Source organism: Neolamprologus brichardi, chromosome 4, assembly GCF_056152115.1.
Source record: "Neolamprologus brichardi isolate AB-2024 chromosome 4, ASM5615211v1, whole genome shotgun sequence".
Lineage (NCBI taxonomy): Eukaryota > Metazoa > Chordata > Actinopteri > Cichliformes > Cichlidae > Neolamprologus > Neolamprologus brichardi.
Genome location: NC_142107.1, coordinates 2,483,215 through 2,506,553, shown reverse-complemented (window position 1 = coordinate 2,506,553; position 23,339 = coordinate 2,483,215). Strand labels below are relative to the sequence as shown.

Sequence of the window (23,339 nt, the reverse complement as noted above, 5' to 3'; positions counted from 1 at the left end):
GCACTGCTTTCAAAGCACGGATAGTGAGAGTGAACTGATTTAATTGGCGTGCTGTTAAAATTGTAGACAAACAAGGAGTTGGTCAGAGTTTCATTCTAAGTCTGACTTCATTTAATATATATTTATATGTATACAAATGAACTTGCTATTCAGCTGGATCATTGTGCTGTTCCTGGCTTTTCCCCCTTAGATTAAGAGATGAAATCTTTGTTTTATTCTGATCGCCTTGTTCTTCTGTCTCCTACTGAACGAAGATTACAGCCACAGTCGGACACATAAATTGTGTCAGAACTGGGACCTCGCAGTAAATATTTAAAAAACTAATATAAACAGATTCACCATAAATAATAACTTAACACAGGATAAGCTGCACCTGCCTTGATACTGCAATAAGAGCATTAGGAAGCTCAAGATATTAGTGAATGTCATAAAACTAAAACATCTGAGACAAATGTTAGAACTTTCAAATTCCAAGTAAAATCTTGTTTAACTCTTTTCCGCTTGAAAGCCAACTATGAGTAACCCTTGAAGCTCTTTTCTGAACTGAGAGCTTCTGTCATATTTTACGCCTGCTTATATAACAGAATGACTGGGAATCAGAAGTTAACAAAGATGCCCATGCAGCTACTCTTGGAAAAACACGGAAACTATTCTAATACCAAAGCTTCAAAACTTGCCATTAAATGTAGAGTGGAGGTCATCAAATGTTGTGTTTATGGGGGAAAGAGATGAAATGTTTGATAGTATCATCCTGCCCTGGATCACCATCCAATAAAATTTCCATGCAGAGTTCTGCAGATGCATTTTAGATGTACACAGTAAAACACCAACAAATGCCTATTGTGCAAAATTAAGCAGATACCCACTGATCATTAATATTCAGAAAGGAGCACTTAGATGTTTTTAATCACCTTAAGTCCAGCCCCAACACGCTTACTGCTCCAGAGCCCTCCAAACTCCAGAAAAAACAATTAAAGTTGCTTTTACCATCATCCTTAATTTAACCTCCTAAGACCCAAACTCTTCCAGAGCATGCATTTTTGATTTCTCTTTGATATTTGGGCATATTGGGGCCCAATTAATGTAAAAACAAAGAATTACCAGATTTTGTTTTTACCTTCTTTTTGTTTTTAAGAAAAATGAGAGCCACGTATGAGGATATTCGTTTAAATGTTTGATAGAACAGTGGCAGTATAATGAAAATATGTTCTACGGTATAAAGAACATCTCTTTTTTCCTTTCCTTCTTTAGCGGATCTGCTCCTCGAAGGCTTTAACAACTACCGTTTCCTGTCAAATGGTAACATTCCCATTCCGGGCCAGCAGGACAAGGATAATTTCCAGGAAACGATGGAGGCCATGCACATCATGAGTTTCTCCCATGACGAGATTGTCTGTGAGTTATAGTTCCATCTGTGCTCCATTCCTTTGGAAATCCAGGTTCCTCAGACACTGCTTTTCCTCAGGCGTTGTCTGGCACTCAGTAAGGTTTTTATCTCCTCCTGTTTTTGTCAGGCATGTTGAAGGTGGTCTCTGCAGTGCTGCAGTTTGGAAACATTGTTTTTAAAAAGGAGAGAAACACAGATCAAGCTTCAATGCCTGAGAATACAGGTAAACGACATCCAGTCGAAATAAACAAACATAACTCTTCTCACAGTTTCTGATTTTAAAAAGCTGTTAAATACAGCAGGTTTATGTAAAAAAAAAACTTTCACTGTATTCTTTATGATTTGATTTCTGTTGTATATAAATTAGTGGCATGGTTTGTTTTCCCTACTTCTCCCAGCGGCACAGAAGCTCTGCCACCTGCTTGGAATGAATGTTATGGAGTTTACCAGAGCTATCCTCACCCCGAGGATCAAAGTGGGGCGAGACTATGTGCAGAAGGCACAGACCAAAGAACAGGTAAGGTGCCATCTATGGACAGGTTGTACTAGCTTACCAGGAAGTCCACCTGGAGGATATATTTGTAGTTCTAGCCTTGTAGTGTATGGGCCAGATCACCAGACCAAAGCAAAATGGAGAAGATGCAGACATCCACACAGAGCGTCACGTTTAACCTCTGATGACGTTTTTGTCACTTTGTCCCAAGCGGACCATTGCACCGTCCCAGAAGATTAATGTAAAACTGTGAGAATAATTAAGCAAATCTTCTCATTATTTAATTGAATGTCAGGAAATCATGACAGATTTTCTTAAAAATGTTTTAAATCTCAAACTTTTCAAGTAGTTTTTATTGCATGAGCAGCATTAAAATCCTCAGAGCTGGAAACCAAAGTCTGGAAACGTTTTAGATTCCTGATTATAAAACATCCAAATCAGTAATCAGTTTAGTTGAATTTTAAGTTGTTTTTATAAGAACTTAATAAACTAAATGTTTTATAATAGCTATGTTTGTATTCCGTTTTTGTCTTTTTGTTTGCAGCTGAAAAGGTTCATTTCCAGAGTGCTTAAGGGTACACTTCGTTTTTGCGAACTCAAACCATATGTTTGAACTGGTCCACCAGCTGGCTAATGGATTGTCCTAATTGTGGCCCACTGTTTGACGTCATGCTCCAACACTCTAGACTAAAACAACAACACGAGTCTGTGTGTGTCTCGTGTATAATTCATGTTGCTCTCTGCACTTTTCTGCTCTCTTTGTTTTACCTCAGGCTGACTTTGCTGTTGAAGCCTTGGCTAAGGCGACGTATGAGCGGCTGTTCCGCTGGCTGGTCCATCGCATCAACAAGGCGCTGGATAGGACCAAACGGCAGGGGGCGTCCTTCATTGGCATCCTGGACATTGCTGGCTTTGAGATCTTTGAGGTGCTCGTGGTGCTTTTAATAGTGACAGATGCTTTTCTACAACATACAAAGTGACGTCTGGCAGATGTAGTTTTGTTCCCTTGTAAGAGTATAAAAACAGACAGGACAGATGATCCAGCGAAAGGATAAATCACATGTAAAAAGATTTCCTTCTGCTATTCACTTTCCTACCAGCTGAACTCATTTGAGCAGCTGTGCATCAACTACACCAACGAGAAGCTGCAGCAGCTCTTCAACCACACCATGTTCATCCTGGAGCAAGAGGAGTACCAGAGGGAGGGCATCGAGTGGAGCTTCATTGACTTCGGCCTCGACCTGCAACCCTGCATCGACCTCATCGAGAGACCGGTCAGTGTGCTTGTGTGCATGTATGACAGTGTGTATACGTGTCTGCTTTTAAATACACGGTTATTCGCTAAATATATCTCCTCAGAATAACCCCCCTGGCATTCTCGCCCTGCTGGATGAGGAGTGCTGGTTTCCCAAGGCCACTGACAAGACGTTTGTAGACAAAGTGCTGCAGGAGCTGGGCACACATAGCAAGTTTCAGAAGCCACGTCAACTCAAAGACAAAGCTGACTTCTGCATCATCCACTATGCAGGAAGGGTACGTATATCAGGCTTGGAAGACAAAAATCAAAACGAAAGCAATTATCTTTGTTTCTTTTATAGCTTTAAATCCTTCTGGGAGCTCTGTGCATTCCTCGTCCAACAACTTTGCTGCTTTTCTCTGTGGCACAGACTTGTGGTTGCGTAGTTTAACCAGGTCACTGCGTTAAAACAATAGCGCTGTTGTTGTGCTGCTGCCGCTGCTGTTGGAACCCCACATCTGGTTCACATTGGTGTGAGATTGAGTGCCTGATGCCTTGCGGTTGCATAACTGAGATGTGAACTTTCACCTTTGTGTGGTATTCTGCCATCTGTACGGAAAAAATGATCCTCCGCGGCATTCCAAAGGGGGCGCTTGACATCTGATATTACAGCTACCCTGATGTGTTGAATACTATTTACCTGCTTCTTTTCTGAATTGCACATATTTTTACAAGCTCATCGAAGACCACCAGTCAGTTTAACATTAGTCCTTATGAGAAACGGGTGATTCAGATAAATATTTCACATCCAGCTCACAAAACTGGATCCAACATTAAATCTGAACTTAGGCAAACAAATCCTCTGTGACAGAGTGATACCGAAGAGGAAAATAAGTACAAACATAGCAAGTTTGCTTTTCCTGGACTTTGATTAAACCCATATGCGGCTCTTACATTCTTCATGTTAGGTTGCCGGGCGTGTAATTTGCTTGTTATGTTCCACTCTCGTCCAGCACTGTTCGTAGTATGTCACATTTCTGAAAAACACATACAGGTCATTATCCTGTTTCAGACACTTAATCCAACCCAACTGTGCCGCCGCGATTCTTCACTGTGCTGCCAGTCAAATATAATATCCAACTGTGAATCTCATCATATACAGTATTATATCAGTTTGTGGTTTGAAATAGACTCACGCAGCACATCTGGTGCTGCCTGTAAGTTAAAACAACTGCTGCGTGGTACCTGGAAACAGCGCCAGACCTAGCTGTCACTTAAGACAGGTGAAGCAACAGAGCAGAGACAGTTAATCAGAGCCTGAAAACCATTCCTCTGAGAGTGGATTTTGAAAGCCTTTTTATTATTTATACAGTTACACTGGGATATAAGATAAAAGACAGGATAGAGAATGAATGGCCTAGAGCCAAATTTGCATAAATAAAGCCTGATTTGAGGCTGTTTTTCCTGTGTGGGTTTTAGGTGGAGGTCACAGCCCTCATAGTGTTCTCATCTTTGATTTTTGTTTTTTGCACATATAAAAACACATGATAGCATTTTTTGTGCTTAAACAATGCCGATCACTGTTTTTGCTTAGGTGGACTATAAAGCTGATGAATGGCTAATGAAGAACATGGATCCTCTGAATGACAATGTAGCCACGCTGTTGCACCAGTCAACTGACAAGTTTGTGGCCGAGCTCTGGAAAGATGGTAAGTCATTTAGAAGTTTGTAGTGGCCTGAAAAAGCCCATTGAGTCTTCACCTGTGTGTATTTATATGTATTCTCCAGCTCTCGGCACCATTTCAGACTGACATTACACACCACAAGTTCCAATGTGACATGCTATAACTGAGTGAATGTCATATTTCATGGAGGGAAGTATACTTCCTCTCCTCTCACACTTTCTCTCAGAGCTAGTGTGTTTTATGGTTTTACTAATGAGGGGAAAGGCTTTGCCAGCAGAAACATTAAGGGTAAGTGAGTTAAACCACAGCCCACTCCGCTTAGTCGAATGAGCTGAATGACATTTGGTGCTAAAACTGCCAATTGTACCAGTAAATACCTTATTAGTTTTTCAGGTGCTAACTGTGGCCCTTAACATTGTTGTTCTGATTTTGTGGAATTAACAATCTGATTAATGAGAAGCTTAATAACATGGTAATAACACTGATATTTACTCTTCTGTCTTCTTTAATAACAGCTAATCAGTGCTGTGAAAGTGTGTGTGTGTGTGTGTGCGTGTGCGTGCGTGCGTGTGTGTGTGTGTGTGTGTGCGTGTGCGTGCGTGCGTGCGTGCGTGCGTGCGTGTGTGTGTGTGCGTGTGCGTGTGTGCGTGCGTGCGTGTGTGTGTGTGTTGCATCCTTGCTGTCTTTCTTTTTCTCTCTCACTGTCCTGTCTTCTGTCTGTGTCTCTGTTGCTGTAGACATTCAGACGTTTCAGAGAGCCTCTTTCTATGACAATGTGTCTGGGCTCCATGAAGCTCCAGGTGAATGATAGTAACACTTAACCTTTGTAAACCACTGGCTGCTTCTCCTGCTCTGCACTGGCGGTCTCATTGGTTTCCTGTCCTGTCATGACTGCACCGTGCATCTGTCCAAAAAGTTCTCCTCCAGCTTTGCATGGCTTTAAAACCTCTCATACGTATTTCTATTGGTGCTGGTGGTTTACTGCCACTCTTAATACTCTGACATCTATTGTCTGTGAAGTCTTATTTTACAAATTGCGAAAATCTTAGACACTAAATCGGATTGTGCCTGATCAGGGGGATGCATTTTAAAGTTGATTCAGGCTCTAGTGTACAAATGAAGGATTAATGGGCTGCATATTCAGAATTAGGGTCAACACTTCAAAAGGAAAAATAACTACATCCCGTCAATCCTTATTACTCATAGGAGGCTGTGATTAACAATGTACTGTTTAACAAAAAGTGTTTAGTTTACTTAGATATTAAGCAGATATGATGAAAATAAAAGAAATAAACTCTTCAACTTCAAATAGCTCTTCAACATGAGGGTTTTATTTTTTTTCTTGTGATGACGTGTGTGAATCTGACTGAAGCTTTTGTAAAATGACAAGATTCAGTTCAGTTCATTTTATTCTTATAAAGCCAGATCACACTCACCTCAAGGTGCTTTATATTGTAAGGTGAAGACGCTAAAATAGCACAGAAAGAGAAAACGCCAAACCCAACGACCCCCTTTGAGTAAGCGCTCGGCGACAGTGGGAGGGGTAAACTGACTTTTAACAGGAAGAAACTTCCAGCAGAACCAGGCTCAGGGAGGGGCAGCGATTTGATGTGACCACTTGGGGGTGACGAAGAAAGTGAGAAAAGGATTAATAATAACTAATGATTAAATGCAGAGAGAGGTAAAAAAAGAAACGGCAAAGTAAGCCAGCATCCTGAGAACAAAGTGATGTTTTCGTGAAAATTCATGAATTTTTTTTGTTTCATTTTGTTTGTTTACATTTTGAATATGATTTCTAGCACTGATAATTCCTCTGGTGATGTTTATACCACAGTTTGTAAACATGTGAATAAATATGTTTAAATGGGGTCTGTTTCTGAAGTTTTATGCAACCTTTGGTGATCATGTGCACATAGTGCCTCTAAGCTGTGCTTTAATCTAAAAGCAGAGTGAAGAACAGAAACTGCTAGTAAGTAACTACAGATGTAAGAAAATGTTTCTTAAAAATCTGCTTTTCAAATGTCTTATGCAGAAGGAAGTGTGTGTGGGATTCATCCAGAAGAAATATTGTGTAGCATTTATGAGCACCTTGATCTTTTTGTTTATTATATGGAATTTCCCTTTATTAGATGACATCAGCGTGCCACCACATATTTAAATTTTGGTTTACTAAACCACCGAGCTACACCCAGAGCAAGAAATGTGATTGCATATTGATTTATTTTGGCCAAATTTACAGAAGAAATTTGCAGAAAATTATAAAAGACATTCATATCCAGATCTTACCCGACAGAAAAAAAGGAATAGTGATCCTAGTTTTTCTTATTCTCTACCACACCCCCATTTTTTAGCTATATTTTCATGTGTGTGCGGCATTTAGAAGATCATCTGAAATACATTACTCCTGCTTTGTGGACTCAAATCCATTAGATTAAAAGCTTTTAAAGCATTTAAGAGTAGAAGACAATTAAGTAGTGTGCTAACTGAGATGGTCATCGCTCACAGCTGGTCTGGTAACAGTGTTGTCTGTCTTCATGCTGTATTATAAAAATAGAAAAGAGCAAACCCAGCTGAGTTTAACACGTCAGCCATTATTGGCAGCGTCTCATGATAAACATTTACATTAGATTTAAAATACACATCAAAGAAAAATTGCCGGCTTTTCTCTTTTCTTTTCATGTAAATAGCAGATCATATCAATCATATCTGCATCTGTGGATTCCTCCTTTAATCTAGTTATCCGTAATCCTCTTTAACTAATTTTTCTTTACCAGTTGACCGGATAGTGGGACTGGACCAGGTTGCGGGCATGAATGAGACAGCGTTTGGTGCTGCCTACAAGACCAAGAAGGGCATGTTTCGCACCGTGGGGCAGCTGTACAAGGAGCAACTGTCTAAGCTCATGGCCACACTGAGGAACACCAACCCCAACTTTGTCCGCTGCATCATCCCCAACCATGAAAAAAGGGTGAGTCTTAAAATCTAAAATCTAACCATCAGCAAAATGTCCTGCTTCAGCGTCACTACAAACAAATGTGCAAATTCTGTGGGAATTTTAAATGCCTTCACTTATTTATGCACTGAGATGGGAAACATTTGCACTGATCGTCGTGAGTACAGGCAAGAAGCACTGATGCTTTTGGCTGAGAGGATGACACGTGCACTGACTGCAGTGTCATGGAAACAGATCTCATTAAACCCTCTTTTGTTTTTAAGGGCTATTTATACAGAAGCTTTACATAATGTTTTTCATGGTCTCATGTTTTTTTTATTGATCTCATTATTTTTCCTCTTCCTGCTTTGCCAGGCTGGTAAACTGGACCCCCACCTGGTTCTGGACCAGCTGAGGTGTAATGGTGTGCTTGAGGGGATCCGTATCTGCAGACAGGGCTTCCCCAACCGCATCGTCTTCCAGGAGTTTAGACAAAGGTCATTTTTAATCTATGTCTCAGTTTGTCACCTTAATGTTTTCCTACTAAGGTTTGAAATAAGCTAAATGTATTTATTACTTTGGAGAAAAAAAAACGTGTAAGGCTCTTTTAGGAATTAAACTTGTCATATATGAATCCATCCATCCGTGCATTTTCTTAAACACTAATCCAGTTCAAGGTTTTGGGGGTGCTGGAGTCTGTCCCAGCTGTCACTGGGTCAGAGGTGGGGTACAGGCTGAACTGGTTGCCATTCTGTCACAGGGCTAATACAGAGAGACAGACAGCTATAAAAAGTGTGATTTACATGTTAAAATACACACTCACTGGACATTTTATTAGGTACAGTTTGTTAGTAATGAGCGGGAGCACCTTTTGTCTTCAGAACAGCCTTAATTCTTCATCAAGGTGCTGGAAACATCTGTATTGACGTGATAGTATCGCACAGCTGCAGATTTGTCGGCTGTACATCCATGATGTGCATCTTAAGTTCCACCACATCCAAAAGATGCTCTACTGGACTGAGATCTGGTGACTGTGGAGGCCTCTGCTCAAATAAGTCACGTTATTCTTGGGCTGATTAAATATTTGTATTAACGAGAAGTTGAACAGATGTAACTAAAAAAAAGGGATTCATGTGTGCAGTTTCTACCTGATGGGAAACAAAGGACTCGGTCCTGTCTTTCATTCTGTTTTATATAATATTAGCAAGGACATTTTGTCACTCAGTGATGGTGCTTGTTTCTTTCTGCTTTTTAACAAGGTATGAGATCCTCACTCCTAACGCCATTCCCAAGGGCTTCATGGATGGCAAGCAGGCCTGTGAGAGAATGGTAAGGACCCGTCCAAACTCCGGTGATTTATCTTTACATGGAGGGGTCTAAGAAGTAAAGGTCACCTTGTTATTAAAATGATTATAAATAAATTATGAATAGACAACACACATCTTCACCTCATCTTCCTCTAAATGGTAGATTCAAGCCCTAGAGCTGGATGGCAACCTTTTCCGAATTGGCCAGAGTAAGATCTTCTTCAGGGCCGGAGTCCTCGCCCACTTAGAGGAAGAGAGAGACCTGAAAATCACGGACATCATCATTTACTTCCAGGCTGTTTGTCGAGGATATCTGGCACGCAAGTAAGTAGAAACAGAGTTGTTTCTATATATTTGATCACACAAATCTCACTGTTGTCTCTCTTTTCTTCTTCTGTTTGCTTCAGGGCCTTCGCTAAGAAACAACAGCAGCTCAGTGCGCTAAAGGTTCTCCAGAGAAACTGTGCTGCTTACTTAAAGCTGCGTCACTGGCAGTGGTGGAGACTCTTCACTAAGGTGCGTAACTGTCATTTCTCGGTGCTGATAATTATTAAGAGTTTGTAGTAGTCAGTGTTGTGCAGAAGCAGAGTCCCTCTGGTTTTGCTGCTACTGTTCATTTGTACCCACAGGTGAAGCCCCTGCTGCAGGTGACCAGGCAGGAAGAAGAGTTGCAGGCTAAGGATGAAGAGCTGGTCAAAGTGAAGGAGAAGCAGATGAAGGTGGAGGGTGAGCTGGTGGAGATGGAGAGAAAACATCAGCAGGTTGGTTATAACTACAGCAATATCATCAAATGTTCGCTTTAATGTTGAACTCTCTGAGGTGCACAATCGACACAGTAACATTATCGATGTGTAGCTAATGGAAGAGAAGAACATCTTAGCCGAGCAGCTGCAAGCGGAGACAGAGCTGTTCGCAGAGGCCGAGGAGATGAGAGCTCGTCTTGCTTCCAAAAAACAAGAGCTGGAGGAGATCCTCCACGACCTGGAGTCCAGGCTGGAGGAAGAAGAAGAGCGGAGCCAAGAGCTGCAGAACGAAAAGAAAAAGATGCAGTCCCATATCCAGGTATCAGGGCATTAATGCTAGGAGAAATAGATTATTTGTCTCTCAATTACTTATGTAACAGCAGGGAATGTTAAAAAAAACAAGTATATTTTAAAATATAACTGGCTTACTCAGTGCAAAATATGTTTGCTCATTATGTTTGTTGCTGTGCGTAGGACCTGGAAGAACAGTTGGATGAGGAGGAGGCTGCCAGGCAGAAGCTGCAGCTGGAGAAAGTGACAGCTGAAGCTAAAATGAAGAAATACGAAGAGGACATTTTGCTGCTGGAGGACCAGAACTCCAAGTTCCTCAAGGTGAGAGGAAGATGCCTCTAAAAGGGTGGGTTCATGTTTGAGTTGGGAAGTTAGCTGTGCATTAAGGGGTCTGTCTCTTTTCATGTTTAGGAAAAGAAGCTGCTTGAGGACAGAATCAATGAGGTGACCTCGATGCTAGCTGAAGAGGAAGAGAAGGCCAAGAACCTGGGCAAGGTCAAAAACAAGCAGGAAATGATGATGGTCGACCTGGAGGGTAAACAAGTGAACCATAGCATCCGTAAAATAGCAAACTATCCCTTCTACAGCACGATTGTTAAAAGAATTGTCTTATATTAAACCGATGTTTTATTGTGTTTTATAATCAGAGAGACTGAAAAAAGAGGAGAAGACCCGACAGGAGCTAGAGAAGGCTAAGAGGAAGCTGGATGGGGAGACGTCTGACTTCCAGGACCAGATATCAGAGCTTCAGTCCCAAATAGAAGAATTTAAAATGCAGCTGAGCAAGAAGGACGATGAGCAGCAGATGATGCAGGCGAGGTAGGAGATGGTAGCTCGACGACGGAGGAGAATGAGTCCTGATCAGTTCAACAGACTGAGCTAAATATGGGCTTCAGAGTCATAGAAATTCTAAAGTGATTAGAGCAGGAGTGAGATAAGTGTTGCATAGCATTACGAAGCAGTCAGCGCACTGGAAACATTCACACTAGCCATTTTATATGGAGCGTTTCATTAGACTCCCAACACTGCAGACCGGTGTACAACAGTGGTCTTATTGTTAAAGTTCACTTTTTGTTGCTCTGCTTGGTGACCCGGCGCCGGCTGATATTTACTACGTGACTCTCACAGCACTGGAATGTGTGCGATTGTTATTTGTGAGGTATTATTGGTCATTTATAAGTGTGAGATCATACTACATTCATACATTTATTTTAATTAGAATCAACAGTGATCCTGCCTCTGCTGCCACCCACTGGACCAATGGTTTCATTACATGCACGGCATTTTTGGAGAACCAAATCTGAATAAGCACTGGAACTTTTATTCAAGTCTAAACCTTCTTACATTCAACCAATGGTTTTTCTGTTTTATAATTAGACGGGCTGAAGGAAGAATGAATGAATGAATAGCCTTTATTGTCATTGTACAAGGTACAACGAAATTGGAGTGCCACTCCCTTGGTGCAAAATGCAATAATAAATATAAATATAAAATATCAAAAGTACAATAAAACAACCGAAGTACTCAGACAATAATAAGTAGATATATACAGAATAGCAACATTCATATAATGATAGTATGAATAGCAGCATAATATAGTGACAGTGGCAAGTATGGTATAGTTAAGCAGGTTCAGTTGTTTTGTGCTTATTTACTATGGTGATAGCTCTGGGAAAGAAGCTATCCCTGAATCTGTTTGTCCTGGTTTTATGTGACCTGTACCGTCGGCCTGACGGTAATAGTTCAAACAGTTGATTACTGGGGTGAGAGTAGTCCTTAATGATATTGCCAGCTCTGCTGAGGTACCGAGAGTTTGCAATGGCCTCCAGGCTGGGCAGAGAACAGCCAGTGATCTTCTGGGCTGTGTTGATGACCCTCTGCAGTACTTTCCTGTCTGCAACTGAGCACCCTGCATACCATGTTGTTTTGCCGTACGTTAGGATGCTCTCTATGGTGGCTCTATAGAATGTCACCAGCAGCCTCTCCTCCAGGTTGTTCCTCCTGAGCACTCTCAAAAAATGGAGACGCTGCTGGGCCTTTTTTACCACCGCCGTGGTATTTGCAGTCCAGGAGAGATCATCAGAGATCTGCACACCCAGAAACCTCATGGAGTGTACCCTCTCCACACGGTTCCCGTGGATGTAGAGTGGGGCTGGGTCTGCTCTGCCCTTCCTGAGGTTCCTGAGAGAGGAAATGACTGAAAAAGTTTCTAGTGCTTATTTTTAGTGGAACATTGAGGTTGTCCTATATCTCCAGAGGCATTGTGTTTTTTTTATTATAGCCACTTTTATACTTTGATTTCAGGAGCGAGGAAGAAGTCAGCCATAAGAACAATGCTCTGAAGCAGATTCGGGAGCTGCAGGCACAGCTGTCTGAGCTGCAGGAGGACCTCGAGTCCGAAAAACAGGCCAGGAACAAGGCTGAGAAACTCAAGAGGGACTTGAGTGAAGAGCTTGAGGCCCTGAAGACTGAACTGGAGGACACCCTCGACACAACTGCAGCCCAGCAGGAGCTTAGGTACTGTATGCTACATTTCTCATCCATATTTTAAAGAGTGGTGCATTTAGGGGAGCTTGTTATGTTCTTTGTAGGACCAAGCGTGAACAGGAGGTTGCAGAGCTGAAGAAAGCCATCGAGGAGGAGACTAAAAACCACGAGGCTCAGATCCAGGAGATGCGACAGAGGCATGGCACAGCCCTAGAAGAGCTGTCCGAACAGCTCGAACAGGCAAAGAGGGTAACTGACCTTTTTCTAATCAGCAGATTCACAAGTTACTATAGGTGCTACTCTGTCATTTATACTACTAATGTTTATTATGGATTATACGTAGTTCAAGGCTAACCTGGAAAAGACCAAACAGAGCCAAGAGACTGCCAACAAGGAGTTGACCAGCGAGGTCAAGAGCCTGCAGCAGGCAAAGCAAGAGTCCGAACACAAGAGGAAGAAGCTGGAGGCTCAGCTGCAAGAATTCATGGCCAGGGTCACTGAAGGAGAGAGGGCTAAGGGAGAACTGGCTGAGCGCTCACACAAACTGCAGGTGAGGTGGTGTTGGTGGTGGTGAAACTGGTTTAAGGTACCAGAGCAGAGGAAAAATAAATTTTTATTAAATGTGCTAGCTTATCAAAAATATCTGGATTCTTCTAGAAGCAAAATCCTCTTGTTCGTGTACACAAGCTTAAAGTAAATGAACTGGTTCTTCTATAGTGCTTTCTATCTATCGTTCACACTCCAAAGGATACTTTGGCATATAGACTCAAGTAGCCAGGGATCGAACCACCAACCTTTTTTAACCTTTTTCATTGTAGTGTAACTGTTCAGTTGTATTTATTTGTGTGACTCTTTATCTTTTCTCTTGACGATAAGTCGACGTTGTAAGAATTCTTTTGTAGCTGTTTAGTCTTTACTTTGGACAACAGCTGCTTCATTTAACGAGTTTATAGTACATACTGACTGCTAAAGGACAGATTCTTAAAAAACTGTAAATATAAGCTCGCAGAGATTTTGTTTCACCACTTGTCATTTTTGTATTCAAGTCTGTTGGACCAAAGCAGATAATCTGGTTTAAAATCTTCACACAGACTGAGCTGGACAATGTGTCTACCATGCTGGAAGATGCAGAGAGGAAGGGGATCAAGTCGGCCAAAGATGTCGCTGGGCTAGAGAGTCAACTGCAAGACACACAGGTATCGTAAAGTTAACTGTGATATTAAAGGGAACCTCCTATGCTCATTTCCAGCTCAGTATTTCTATTCTTATTCTATTCTATTTCTATTCTTATTCAAGTACAGAATGTTTCTTTGTCTTATACTGGGCCTTGGTGCACCCGCTTATAACTTTTCCAGTCTCCATTACTGGAGAGTGTATATACACGCTGTAATGGATCCTCTTTTAGCCTCAAAGTCATTTAAGTGAAACTGTTCTTTTAAAATAACTGTATCCATATTCATTGTTATTAGGAGCTACTCCAGGAGGAGACCCGCCAGAAACTAAACCTCAGCAGTCGAATCCGTCAGCTGGAAGAGGAGAAAAACACTCTGCAGGAGCAGCAGGAGGAGGATGAGGAGGCACGCAAGAATCTGGAGAAACAGATGTTTACCTTACAGGCTCAGGTAGGACATGATTTCTGCTATAGGAAACAAAGTTTAAGTAATGTGACTGTCCTTTAAATAAGTTTATTTTCTGTGGTGCAGCTGTCAGAGAGCAAGAAGAAGCTTGAAGACGATGTTGGAACAATTGAAGGTCTGGAGGAGACGAAGAAGAAGCTGCAGAAGGACCTGGAACTGGCCAACCAGCGTCTGGAGGAGAAGACGATCGCTTTTGAAAAAATGGAGAAGACCAAGACTCGTCTGCAGCAGGAGCTAGATGATCTAACTGTGGACTTGGACCACCAGAGACAGATCGTCTCCAACCTGGAGAAGAAACAGAAGAAGTTTGACCAGGTGAGAACATGTCAGTGGATGCATTTCAAGTCAAGTTTGTTGTACATACATTTTTTTGTTTTAAAGCTAAGAGTATAGATGTTATCACTAATTAATTTTCTATTTCTTGAAATAACAACTCTGTTCTCTTGATAGATGCTGGCTGAGGAGAAGAGCATCTCGGCTCGTTACGCTGAGGAGCGTGACCGTGCTGAAGCTGAGGCCAGAGAGAAGGAGACCAAAGCTTTGTCCATGGCCAGAGCGTTGGACGAGGCACTGGAAGCCAAAGAGGAGCTAGAGAGGATTAACAAGCAGCTCCGCGCTGAAATGGAGGATCTGATGAGCTCGAAGGACGACGTGGGCAAGAATGTGAGTGGCACAGTGTTTTAGAAGGGGACCTTTTTAAGTTTAAATCCAAGTGTTTCGTCTTTTTTTTTTCATTCACTCCTCTTTTTCATATCTCACACACACGTGTCAGGTCCATGAGCTGGAGAAGTCGAAGCGCACGCTGGAGCAGCAGCTGGAGGAGATGAAGACTCAGCTGGAGGAGCTGGAGGACGAGCTGCAGGCCACAGAGGACGCCAAGCTGCGCCTGGAGGTCAACATGCAGGCCATGAAAGCCCAGTATGAGAGAGACCTGCAGGGCCGGGACGACCAGAACGATGAGAAGAAGAGAGCACTGGTCAAGCAGGTGCAAATTAAATCTAACTATGTTGCATTGGTTCGTTCCCCATAATTTCCACACTGATGACTTGTGATGTCTCCTTCCAGGTGCGAGAGATGGAGGCGGAGTTGGAGGATGAGAGGAAGCAGAAAGCTTTGGCTGTGGCTGCTAGAAAGAAGCTGGAGATGGACCTGAAGGATATAGAGGGTCACATAGAAGGAGCCAACAAGGCTCGAGACGAAGCCATCAAACAGCTGCGCAAGTTACAGGTGCAGATTTTATTCACGTGTTTGCATCAGCTGAATTTTTATACTTTATTCTCCAGTCATGCCTTGGTTTTGTTTCCTTCAGGCCCAAATGAAAGACTACCAGAGGGAGCTGGAAGACACTCGAGCTTCCAGAGACGATATTTTTGCCCTATCCAAGGAAAACGAGAAGAAGCTCAAGAGCCTGGAGGCAGAGATTGTACAGCTACACGAGGTCAGATGTTTGTTGCTATGCAGGGTGTTGGTAATTCACAGTTAGCAGCAGTTTATACATTCAAGAGTCCCTCTTAATGTTTGATGAAGTGCTGATAGATTTTTTTTTTCTGCCCTGCAGGACTTAGCAGCGTCTGAGAGGGGACGACGCCACGCGGAGCAGGAGCGCGATGAGCTGCAAGATGAAATCTCAAACAGCACCTCTGGGAAGTAAGTTCACCTGCTCTAGGAAATGACCTTACGAGAAAGGTGCAAAAGTCAAAACAAATGATTCTCAAAAACCAAACCAATAATTTACAGAAAAACCAAAATGACCCTGACAGTCGTATTTCGGCTGCTCTGTTCATCGAGGACATGTTATTTTTCTCGTTGTGTCAGGACTGCTCTGATGGATGAGAAGAGAAGGCTGGAGGCTCGCATCGCCCAGCTGGAGGAGGAGCTGGAAGAGGAGCAGGGCAACATGGAGCTACTCAATGACCGCTTCAGAAAGACAACCATGCAGGTTTGATTTCATACCGCTATGTCAGTATGAGCGTATTCAGTGTCTTTAATCATCCGAGTCTTCATTGGACTAAAACATTTACTGAGCTCCAGGAAGCTGTAAGAATGTAAGAAAGATGGATGGGCCCTTGTTTCATTTCAGAGGTGTATCAGTTTGCCTTGAGTTGACTGCAGCTTTTTAAGTAAATGTAAAAAGCCAACAAATCGATGTGAAACCAAAGATCGACAGATGTCATCTCCAAATGAAAATATCTGGGGGGGTTTTGTCAACCTCAGTCTGGCAGCACTGATGAGGAGGGCAGGTTTTTACCCATCTCGGCTATCAGAGAGGAACCATAAACTGTGTCGTGCACCATCCCTGTCCACTTGGATTCTCTCTGTTTCTCCATGACGATTTTTTTTTTTTTACTCCACCTTTCTCGCCCTCCATCAGGTGGACACTCTGACTACAGAGCTGAGCGCAGAGCGCAGCACAGCCCAGAAAAGCGAAAATGCTCGCCAGCAACTGGAGCGTCAAAACAAGGAGCTGCGGGCCAAGCTGGGCGAGCTGGAGGGTTCAGTGAAGAACAGGTTCAAGGCCTCCATCACTGCCCTGGAGGCCAAAATAGCACAGCTGGAGGAACAGCTGGAGCAGGAGGCAAGGTAGGAATTTACTACACCGCTCTTCTTGCTCTAGCTAATGAACAAAACCAGTCAGAAAGCTTAACGCGTGGAACGTCTTCTCCACTCAAGGGAGCGAGCGGCAGCCAACAAGATCGTCAGAAGGACCGAGAAGAAGCTAAAAGAAGTCTGCATGCAAGTGGAGGATGAGCGTCGCCATGCCGACCAGTTTAAAGAGCAAGTATGTCTACTGCTGCTGTAAATAAGCTGCATTTATCACTCACTGCGCGTGTTCTCAGCTTCAGCTTAACAACAGCTCTATGTCTCGCGTCTCCGTGTGTGTGAAGGTGGAGAAGGCCAACTCCCGTATGAAGCAGCTGAAGCGGCAGCTGGAGGAGGCTGAAGAGGAGGCCACGAGGGCCAACGCTTCACGTAGGAAGCTGCAGAGAGAACTGGATGACGCCACCGAGGCCAGCGAGGGCCTGAGCCGTGAGGTCCACACTCTCAAGAACCGCCTCAGGTGAGGAGGAAGAAAGTGGCTGCAGTCACAGGATCCTCATTTGCTTGATCTTTTTTTTTTTAAGTGACATTGCTACTTTAACCATTTGTCGCTAACAGCAGCAGACATTTTCCATTTTAATTTGTGTCTTCCTGTTTTTTACCTCCTCTCTGCTTCTCTCCCTCTTACAGGCGTGGTGGCCCCATCACCTTCTCCTCCAGTCGCTCAGGCAGACGTCCGCTGCAGGTCGAGGGAACTTCTTCTTTGGACCTCCTGTCCGACGATGAGCTGGAAAACAAGATCACTGACAACAATGCCAATGAGACCCCAGCGCCACAAACAGAGTAGAAGAAAAGCCTTTGCCTTCCCTCAGTCAGCCCTAACAGACACAGCGGGACTCTCACAGCTTAAACAGGGACCCTCTTCTCATCCCTGTGGCCACTTTAGCACATAAAGTCCAAGACATCCCCAGTTTGACTAGATTTCCCTCTTCAAACTACAGGCAGCATGACCTAAGCCATCCTGACTTTCCTGTTCAACCTTAGAAGACACCAGCAGTTTGACCCCCAATGCTCTCACCACCGCCCCACTAAAGACTGTAAGAAACGCCTTACTACTCCAGCTCTGTGCTCAGCTCCTCTAGTTGATTTTCTTCTGCTGGACCACCGTTTAGCTCACAGGTGTCGAACTCCAGGCCTCGAGGGCCGGTGTCCTGCAGGTTTTAGATGTTTCCTTGATCCAACACAGCTGATTTAAAGGCTAAATTACCTCCTCAACATGTCCTGAAGTTCTCCAGAGGCCTGGTAATGAACTGATCACTTGATTCAGGTGTGTTGACCCAGGGTGAGATCTAACACCTGCAGGACACCGGCCCTCGAGGCCTGGAGTTCGACACCCCTGCTGTTCAGAATGCTTCCAAATGCTAAAACGATAGCACTGCAATATTTGAAAGGAGCGCATCATAATGAAAACAGATGCTATTTTTTTCACCGATCTACAATACATGCACCATGTGACTCAGTTTAGTTATATTAGTTATGAACTGGAACTGATATTGTTTGCTTTTCCAGTCCTATGCTAGGATTGCTTGCTTGCGTATGAGTATAAAATGTGAGTGTAAGCTGCTTCTTGCATTGGTTTCTCTTACGTTCGACAGTAGGTCAGTGTTGACTTGTAATTATTTGGCGTGAGCGCTAAATCACACTCATGTCCTCTCGCTTCATTCTTCTTCTTCTGTGCCTTTTTTCGCTCTCTTTAAACTCTAAACCCATTTATGCCACATATACTGTTCATATATTGAAACATGCTTAATTTCATGAAGGTATTTTCATAAAGCAAAAATCATAAATTAAATTTGTAACGGATTATATTAGTGGAAACCTGATTTTCTTTGGCGTGTATGTCCTCCTGCAGCGTGTATGTTGCCACGATGATTGATATGTCAGCCGTGTGGGGTTCTTTGTAGATGGGTGCTATGACTTTTCTTATCAGTAACTTTTATACTTTTTGAGTTATTAAGAGTTAAAAACAATCCAATAGACATCAACTGTATTTATATCTCTGCTATTGTATACGAGACAAACTCCATTCATATTTCAAAATGCTCAGTATTGCACATTGCTCAACTGTACCTTTGCTCATGACATGTACAGTTTATGAGTCTTTAGAAGTTCTATAATGCATTAAAGTCTATGGAGCCCAATACGTTCCTGGTTTCCTCAGCAGTCACTGATGTTTTTGTCTATTTTTTGTCTTTTGACTAAAGAGCATTTAGATGAACTCAAAGATGAGATGCTACAGATGTCTTCTTCCCTGCCAGAGGCATCAAACTTCTATTAGTTTGGGAGTCACATATAGCCCAGGAAAATAACTGCATAATAACTAATAACACATCCGTGTTTTTATCTTACAGCTAATATAAAAACGAGAAGATTTACTTTCATGAATGATCTGTTTAAAGAACAGATGATAAACAGCTTTAGATGTCTCAAGAAAAGAAAAAGGATGTGTCCGTTTTCCACTCATTCGTTTTAAGAACCTTGCCAGTGTTTCCTCAGTTTAACCAATTTACTTGTGTTTGGGATGAGAACCTGTGAGGGTTGAGTGTTACAAAATACAGTCATGAACCGGTTCAAAGGTCAGATAAAAAGGGTGAATGCCAACGGAGATAACAGAGTTTAACAGAACCAAAATGTATCTACGCTTTTAAGAAAAAGAAAGAAAGAAGAACATCGTGTGGTGAGTTTGTGAATGCTAGTTTGTAGTGACGGATCCTTAAAAAAAAGAAAATCTAAACCAGAACAAACCCATACACACCTGCCTGCTGGGATCTTTTAACAAAACCAGAAAGACAAAGAAGGTAAAGTATGATGAATGTCCTCAGAAAGCCAAAATGGTGGAGCACTTCTAACACTTCGGCAGCCCAGCAGAAGGTTTTTATAAATTTGTCTTGCTGATCTTACACCTTTTTTGTAAGCCCTCCAGTCCTAGAAGGTAATTTAATCTCTGTCCGTCTTTTTGAGCACAAGAACCTTTTTTAAAGTCACAGAAACCAAACTGCGAACACCAACAGTGTCCAGTAAGTTTACTCCAGTGCTGTACCTTAACAGTGTTTAAAGGGGATCCATTATGTTCTCAGTTATTTGGTTTTGGGGCTCTAATAAAGTATCTTAGTAGTTCAACATAATCTTTATTTATCCCACACTGGGTCTTAAGTTGCTTCCTCTCAGATCATCTTCTGTGTGAAACAAGTTCCTCCCGCTTTCATGCCAACTTTGTTCTGATTGGCTGCCCCTTGACAATGAACATTTGAACTAACATATGTGGACCATCCAATGCCAGGCATTGGATGCCATCCTCAGAGCAGCCTTCTCCCTCAGACGAGCTGAGACATTTCACCCCTAAACATTTTTAGGTGATTCAATCAAAAGCCCAAACATAAAATTATGGAGCGTTGGGAACCAACAGTACAGTGTTTCCCTTTTTATCCAAAACACACAGCGGAGTCTCTGTGTGCGTGTGTGTGTTCAGTGAGAGAGGAGATAAAGTGCCTGTAATGCGCCGAGTTGTGGAAACAACTTCTGTAATCCTTCATCATGTGACTCATAGTAATAATCACTCCATAATGAAGAGAGCTGTCCGCCGTGCAGCAGGTGAGACGCAAAAAGAGAGACGCAAAGCTGCTTCAGCAGTCACTCCGCAAACTTAACGGACTTACACGTCAACACCTTCCGGTAAGTATCGCTCACAGCCTGGTTGTTGCTTTGGAAAGTGTACAAGTGATGGATGACAGAGGTTTGTTTCGTTATAATCTGCTTCTTATCAGACTTGACCGCACTGGATAGTTTGATCAAATGCTATAAAAGCACTTAAGCAAACTTTTACCACCTGCAGCTGCTCCAGGGGCATCATGGCTCCCTGTACACAAGCCAAGAAAAAAAAAGCCAGCAGTGGTGACTCAGTGAGTCATCAACCATTGTCTGTCGGTTTTAATTGTAAATACCAACAATGGCTTCTGTTGATTACAGGGTTCAGAAATTGGCCCTACACTGTTGTGACCGTTTTTTTTTTATTCATTCATTGACAGCCAAAATATTCAAATGCAAATCAGCCTGTGAATCACAGCCGGGAGATCTGTTCTATAAATACGGATCCAAACCCCCCTGTTGTCCTCGCAGGGCCCGACAGAGGTGATCCTGCGAAGCAGGAAGGAGAGCAGGAGAGCGCAGAAACACTTTTTTTCCGGGAGGAAAGCGCAGTGTCGTATAATGTCAGTTGTGGGCGCGCAGCCTTTCATCAAGCCAATGCAGTCCCCACCTTCAGTTTCGCCCGGTATCCAAAGGAGACACACGCTTCCCGCGAGTGAAGTCCGACCGCTCAACACGCAGGATGCCATAAGCGTCTTTGAAATCGAGCGAGAGGGTAAGTGATCCTTGCTGTGGGTCTTATGCTGACGCAGAAATCCGCTCTGGACTTTTTGCTGAGTGGAAATAATGATTTTGTTACTATAATTACATTAAAGTGTGGTTTCATGTGGAGATTTGAATTATTTAACGACGTCACGTGATGCATTGTCCTTTGGTGTATGAACTAAAGATGTTGTGATTGCTCCACAGTCGATTAATTGATCGGTTTGGTCCGTCTAAATGTGTGCGTAAAAGTTGTGCCAAACCGCTATTGCGCACGGACCACCAATCTCTCTCTCTCTCTCGCTCTCTCTCTCTCAGCATTTATCTCAGTGTCAGGTGAGTGCCCCCTCCACCTGGATGAAGTACGTCACTTCCTCACACTGTGCCCAGAGCTATCCATGGGCTGGTTTGAGGAGGGTCGGTTGGTGGCTTTTATCATCGGCTCTCTGTGGGACCAGGACAGGCTCACCACAGTAAGACATCCTGCATTTTCTCTCTCTCTCTCTCTCTCTCTGTCCTTTCACAGTTAAAAATCATCACTAATTATTAAACCTCCCATTTCCGCTCCCCTCCAGGAAGCGCTGACGCTCCACAAGCCCTGCGGCTCCACCGTGCACATCCACATCTTGGCTGTCCATCGCACTTTCAGGCAGCAGGGCAAAGGTCCCATCCTCTTGTGGCGCTACCTGCAGTATCTCCGCTGCCTGCCCAACGTGCGCCGAGCGGTGCTGATGTGCGAAGACTTCCTCATCCCCTTCTACCGCAAGTCGGGCTTTAAGGTGCTGGGGCGATGCGCCATCACCGTGGCCAACCTGACCTTCACCGAGATGTGGTACCCAATCAGCGGCCACGCGTACATGCGCCGCAACAGCGAAGCGATCCGCTTCCCTCAGCACCCCCTGACTGTGCCCCTGACAAAGACTGACGAACGCGTTGATGTATGAAGTGCTTACTGAGGGCCGAGCAGGCTGTCTTTAATCTAAGAGGAAGGAATTCAGTGTTGTTCTCTGTAGCATCTTTCAGGGTTTGTCTCAAGTTTCCAGCTGTTTCTCTGATTTGTTGGACTTTTGATCCCATGTGAAATGATTTTAATATGTATAATAAAACAAAGGATGTACTATATACTGTACTGTGACGTGTTATAAATATGCGAGAAGAGTCAAGTAGTGAGTAACTGGAGTTAAATGTCGCGTTTGTGGTAGACTTTGCGCTTGGGTCTAAAGCTGTCTTCTGCTAAGCACCTTCCTGGGCTTCCTACAACTGTGGTCTGACGTCAGTAAACCGGGCTTTAGCAGCTCAGTCGCAGCTCCACCATCCTCCAGCTCCTCCTCAGCTCCATTAGGGGGCTTTAGCTATTGTAAACACCGAGTGGGGATTAGTTAACCTGTAGGACCAATGACCTTTACTTAGAGAAGCACAAACAGAGCAGGTTGGCGTTAGTTGTGACAACAGTTTGACAAACCATGTAATTTTTTTTAAGTTCTTTTCTGTTACAGTGTTTCAATAAAATGTTTTATACTGTTTTTTAAGATGAAAAAGTTTCGTTTTTAATGTAATTTGTTCTCTCAGACATTTGATAATCTCTTTGCCGTAAGGTTGCACTAACCATAGCCTACACAAGCACCCACCGTCTTTAGCTGTCCCTGCACTCCATGCTGTAGACAGTGTGCTGTGCAGGTGAAGCTGTAATCCATGACACAGTCACCGACTCAGGTGTAATCCCCTAACGTACCAGGACGAGCTGCTCCCACCCCTCTGAAGGACAAACCTGGTAGTGGTCACCTCATAAATGACCCAGAACTGTCACATCAACACTACCGCAGAGTGAAAGTCAGAATGTAAGTGCATTTATGGATATTTATTAAAAAGCTATAGGGAGAAAAATCATCACAGGATTAAAATTGCTCTCTCTTGGATGTGAGAGACAAGCTGGATTCTATCTTTACACTTTGTACCTTAAAGATCAGGTACTTATTTAGTCCCCCGTATTTCCTACGTCATGAAGGCCAAACCTTAACCTCTGGTGATTTGGTACTTCCCTGTAATGGTCCAAAAATGATGATTATGGTCCAAATGTAGGGAATTTGAATCTGCACCTGTAGCCACTAAACACAGAGAGATTTAAACTCATCAGAAATGGAAATAAAGCTTTAAAACCATTAAAATATAATCCAACCATTTTCTTCCACTTAACC

General features: G+C 43.0%; 2 protein-coding genes across 3 annotated transcripts in view; both read left to right on the top strand.

Moving 5' to 3' along the window:
• The window catches only part of LOC102789722 (myosin-10), a 62,345-nt gene extending 43,405 nt beyond the window's left edge, over positions 1-18,940 (top strand). For both annotated transcript variants that reach the window (XM_087839597.1, XM_087839596.1), the window contains 33 exons: positions 1,252-1,395; positions 1,515-1,610; positions 1,786-1,904; positions 2,654-2,806; positions 2,981-3,154; positions 3,240-3,413; positions 4,712-4,826; positions 7,577-7,770; positions 8,110-8,231; positions 8,994-9,063; positions 9,205-9,365; positions 9,449-9,557; positions 9,671-9,802; positions 9,897-10,103; positions 10,259-10,396; positions 10,487-10,610; positions 10,723-10,894; positions 12,380-12,592; positions 12,667-12,811; positions 12,906-13,112; positions 13,654-13,758; positions 14,032-14,184; positions 14,266-14,514; positions 14,650-14,862; positions 14,972-15,184; positions 15,265-15,426; positions 15,509-15,637; positions 15,758-15,846; positions 16,015-16,138; positions 16,571-16,779; positions 16,870-16,978; positions 17,085-17,257; positions 17,428-18,940. In XM_087839597.1, the coding sequence (XP_087695723.1) occupies positions 1,252-1,395; positions 1,515-1,610; positions 1,786-1,904; positions 2,654-2,806; positions 2,981-3,154; positions 3,240-3,413; positions 4,712-4,826; positions 7,577-7,770; positions 8,110-8,231; positions 8,994-9,063; positions 9,205-9,365; positions 9,449-9,557; positions 9,671-9,802; positions 9,897-10,103; positions 10,259-10,396; positions 10,487-10,610; positions 10,723-10,894; positions 12,380-12,592; positions 12,667-12,811; positions 12,906-13,112; positions 13,654-13,758; positions 14,032-14,184; positions 14,266-14,514; positions 14,650-14,862; positions 14,972-15,184; positions 15,265-15,426; positions 15,509-15,637; positions 15,758-15,846; positions 16,015-16,138; positions 16,571-16,779; positions 16,870-16,978; positions 17,085-17,257; positions 17,428-17,584 (5,054 nt within the window). In that variant the 3' untranslated portion in view covers positions 17,585-18,940. The remainder of the gene's footprint in view (positions 1-1,251; positions 1,396-1,514; positions 1,611-1,785; positions 1,905-2,653; positions 2,807-2,980; positions 3,155-3,239; positions 3,414-4,711; positions 4,827-7,576; positions 7,771-8,109; positions 8,232-8,993; positions 9,064-9,204; positions 9,366-9,448; positions 9,558-9,670; positions 9,803-9,896; positions 10,104-10,258; positions 10,397-10,486; positions 10,611-10,722; positions 10,895-12,379; positions 12,593-12,666; positions 12,812-12,905; positions 13,113-13,653; positions 13,759-14,031; positions 14,185-14,265; positions 14,515-14,649; positions 14,863-14,971; positions 15,185-15,264; positions 15,427-15,508; positions 15,638-15,757; positions 15,847-16,014; positions 16,139-16,570; positions 16,780-16,869; positions 16,979-17,084; positions 17,258-17,427) is intronic.
• A 1,460-nt stretch (positions 18,941-20,400) lies between these two features.
• On the top strand, positions 20,401-22,596 carry LOC102789416 (serotonin N-acetyltransferase-like). Its single transcript, XM_006797906.2, has 4 exons — positions 20,401-20,469; positions 20,914-21,157; positions 21,463-21,617; positions 21,720-22,596. The coding sequence occupies exons 2-4, from the start codon at positions 21,004-21,006 to the stop codon at positions 22,086-22,088; spliced, it is 678 nt and encodes a 225-aa protein (XP_006797969.1). The 5' UTR covers positions 20,401-20,469; positions 20,914-21,003; the 3' UTR covers positions 22,089-22,596.
• Positions 22,597-23,339: the final 743 nt, after the last annotated feature.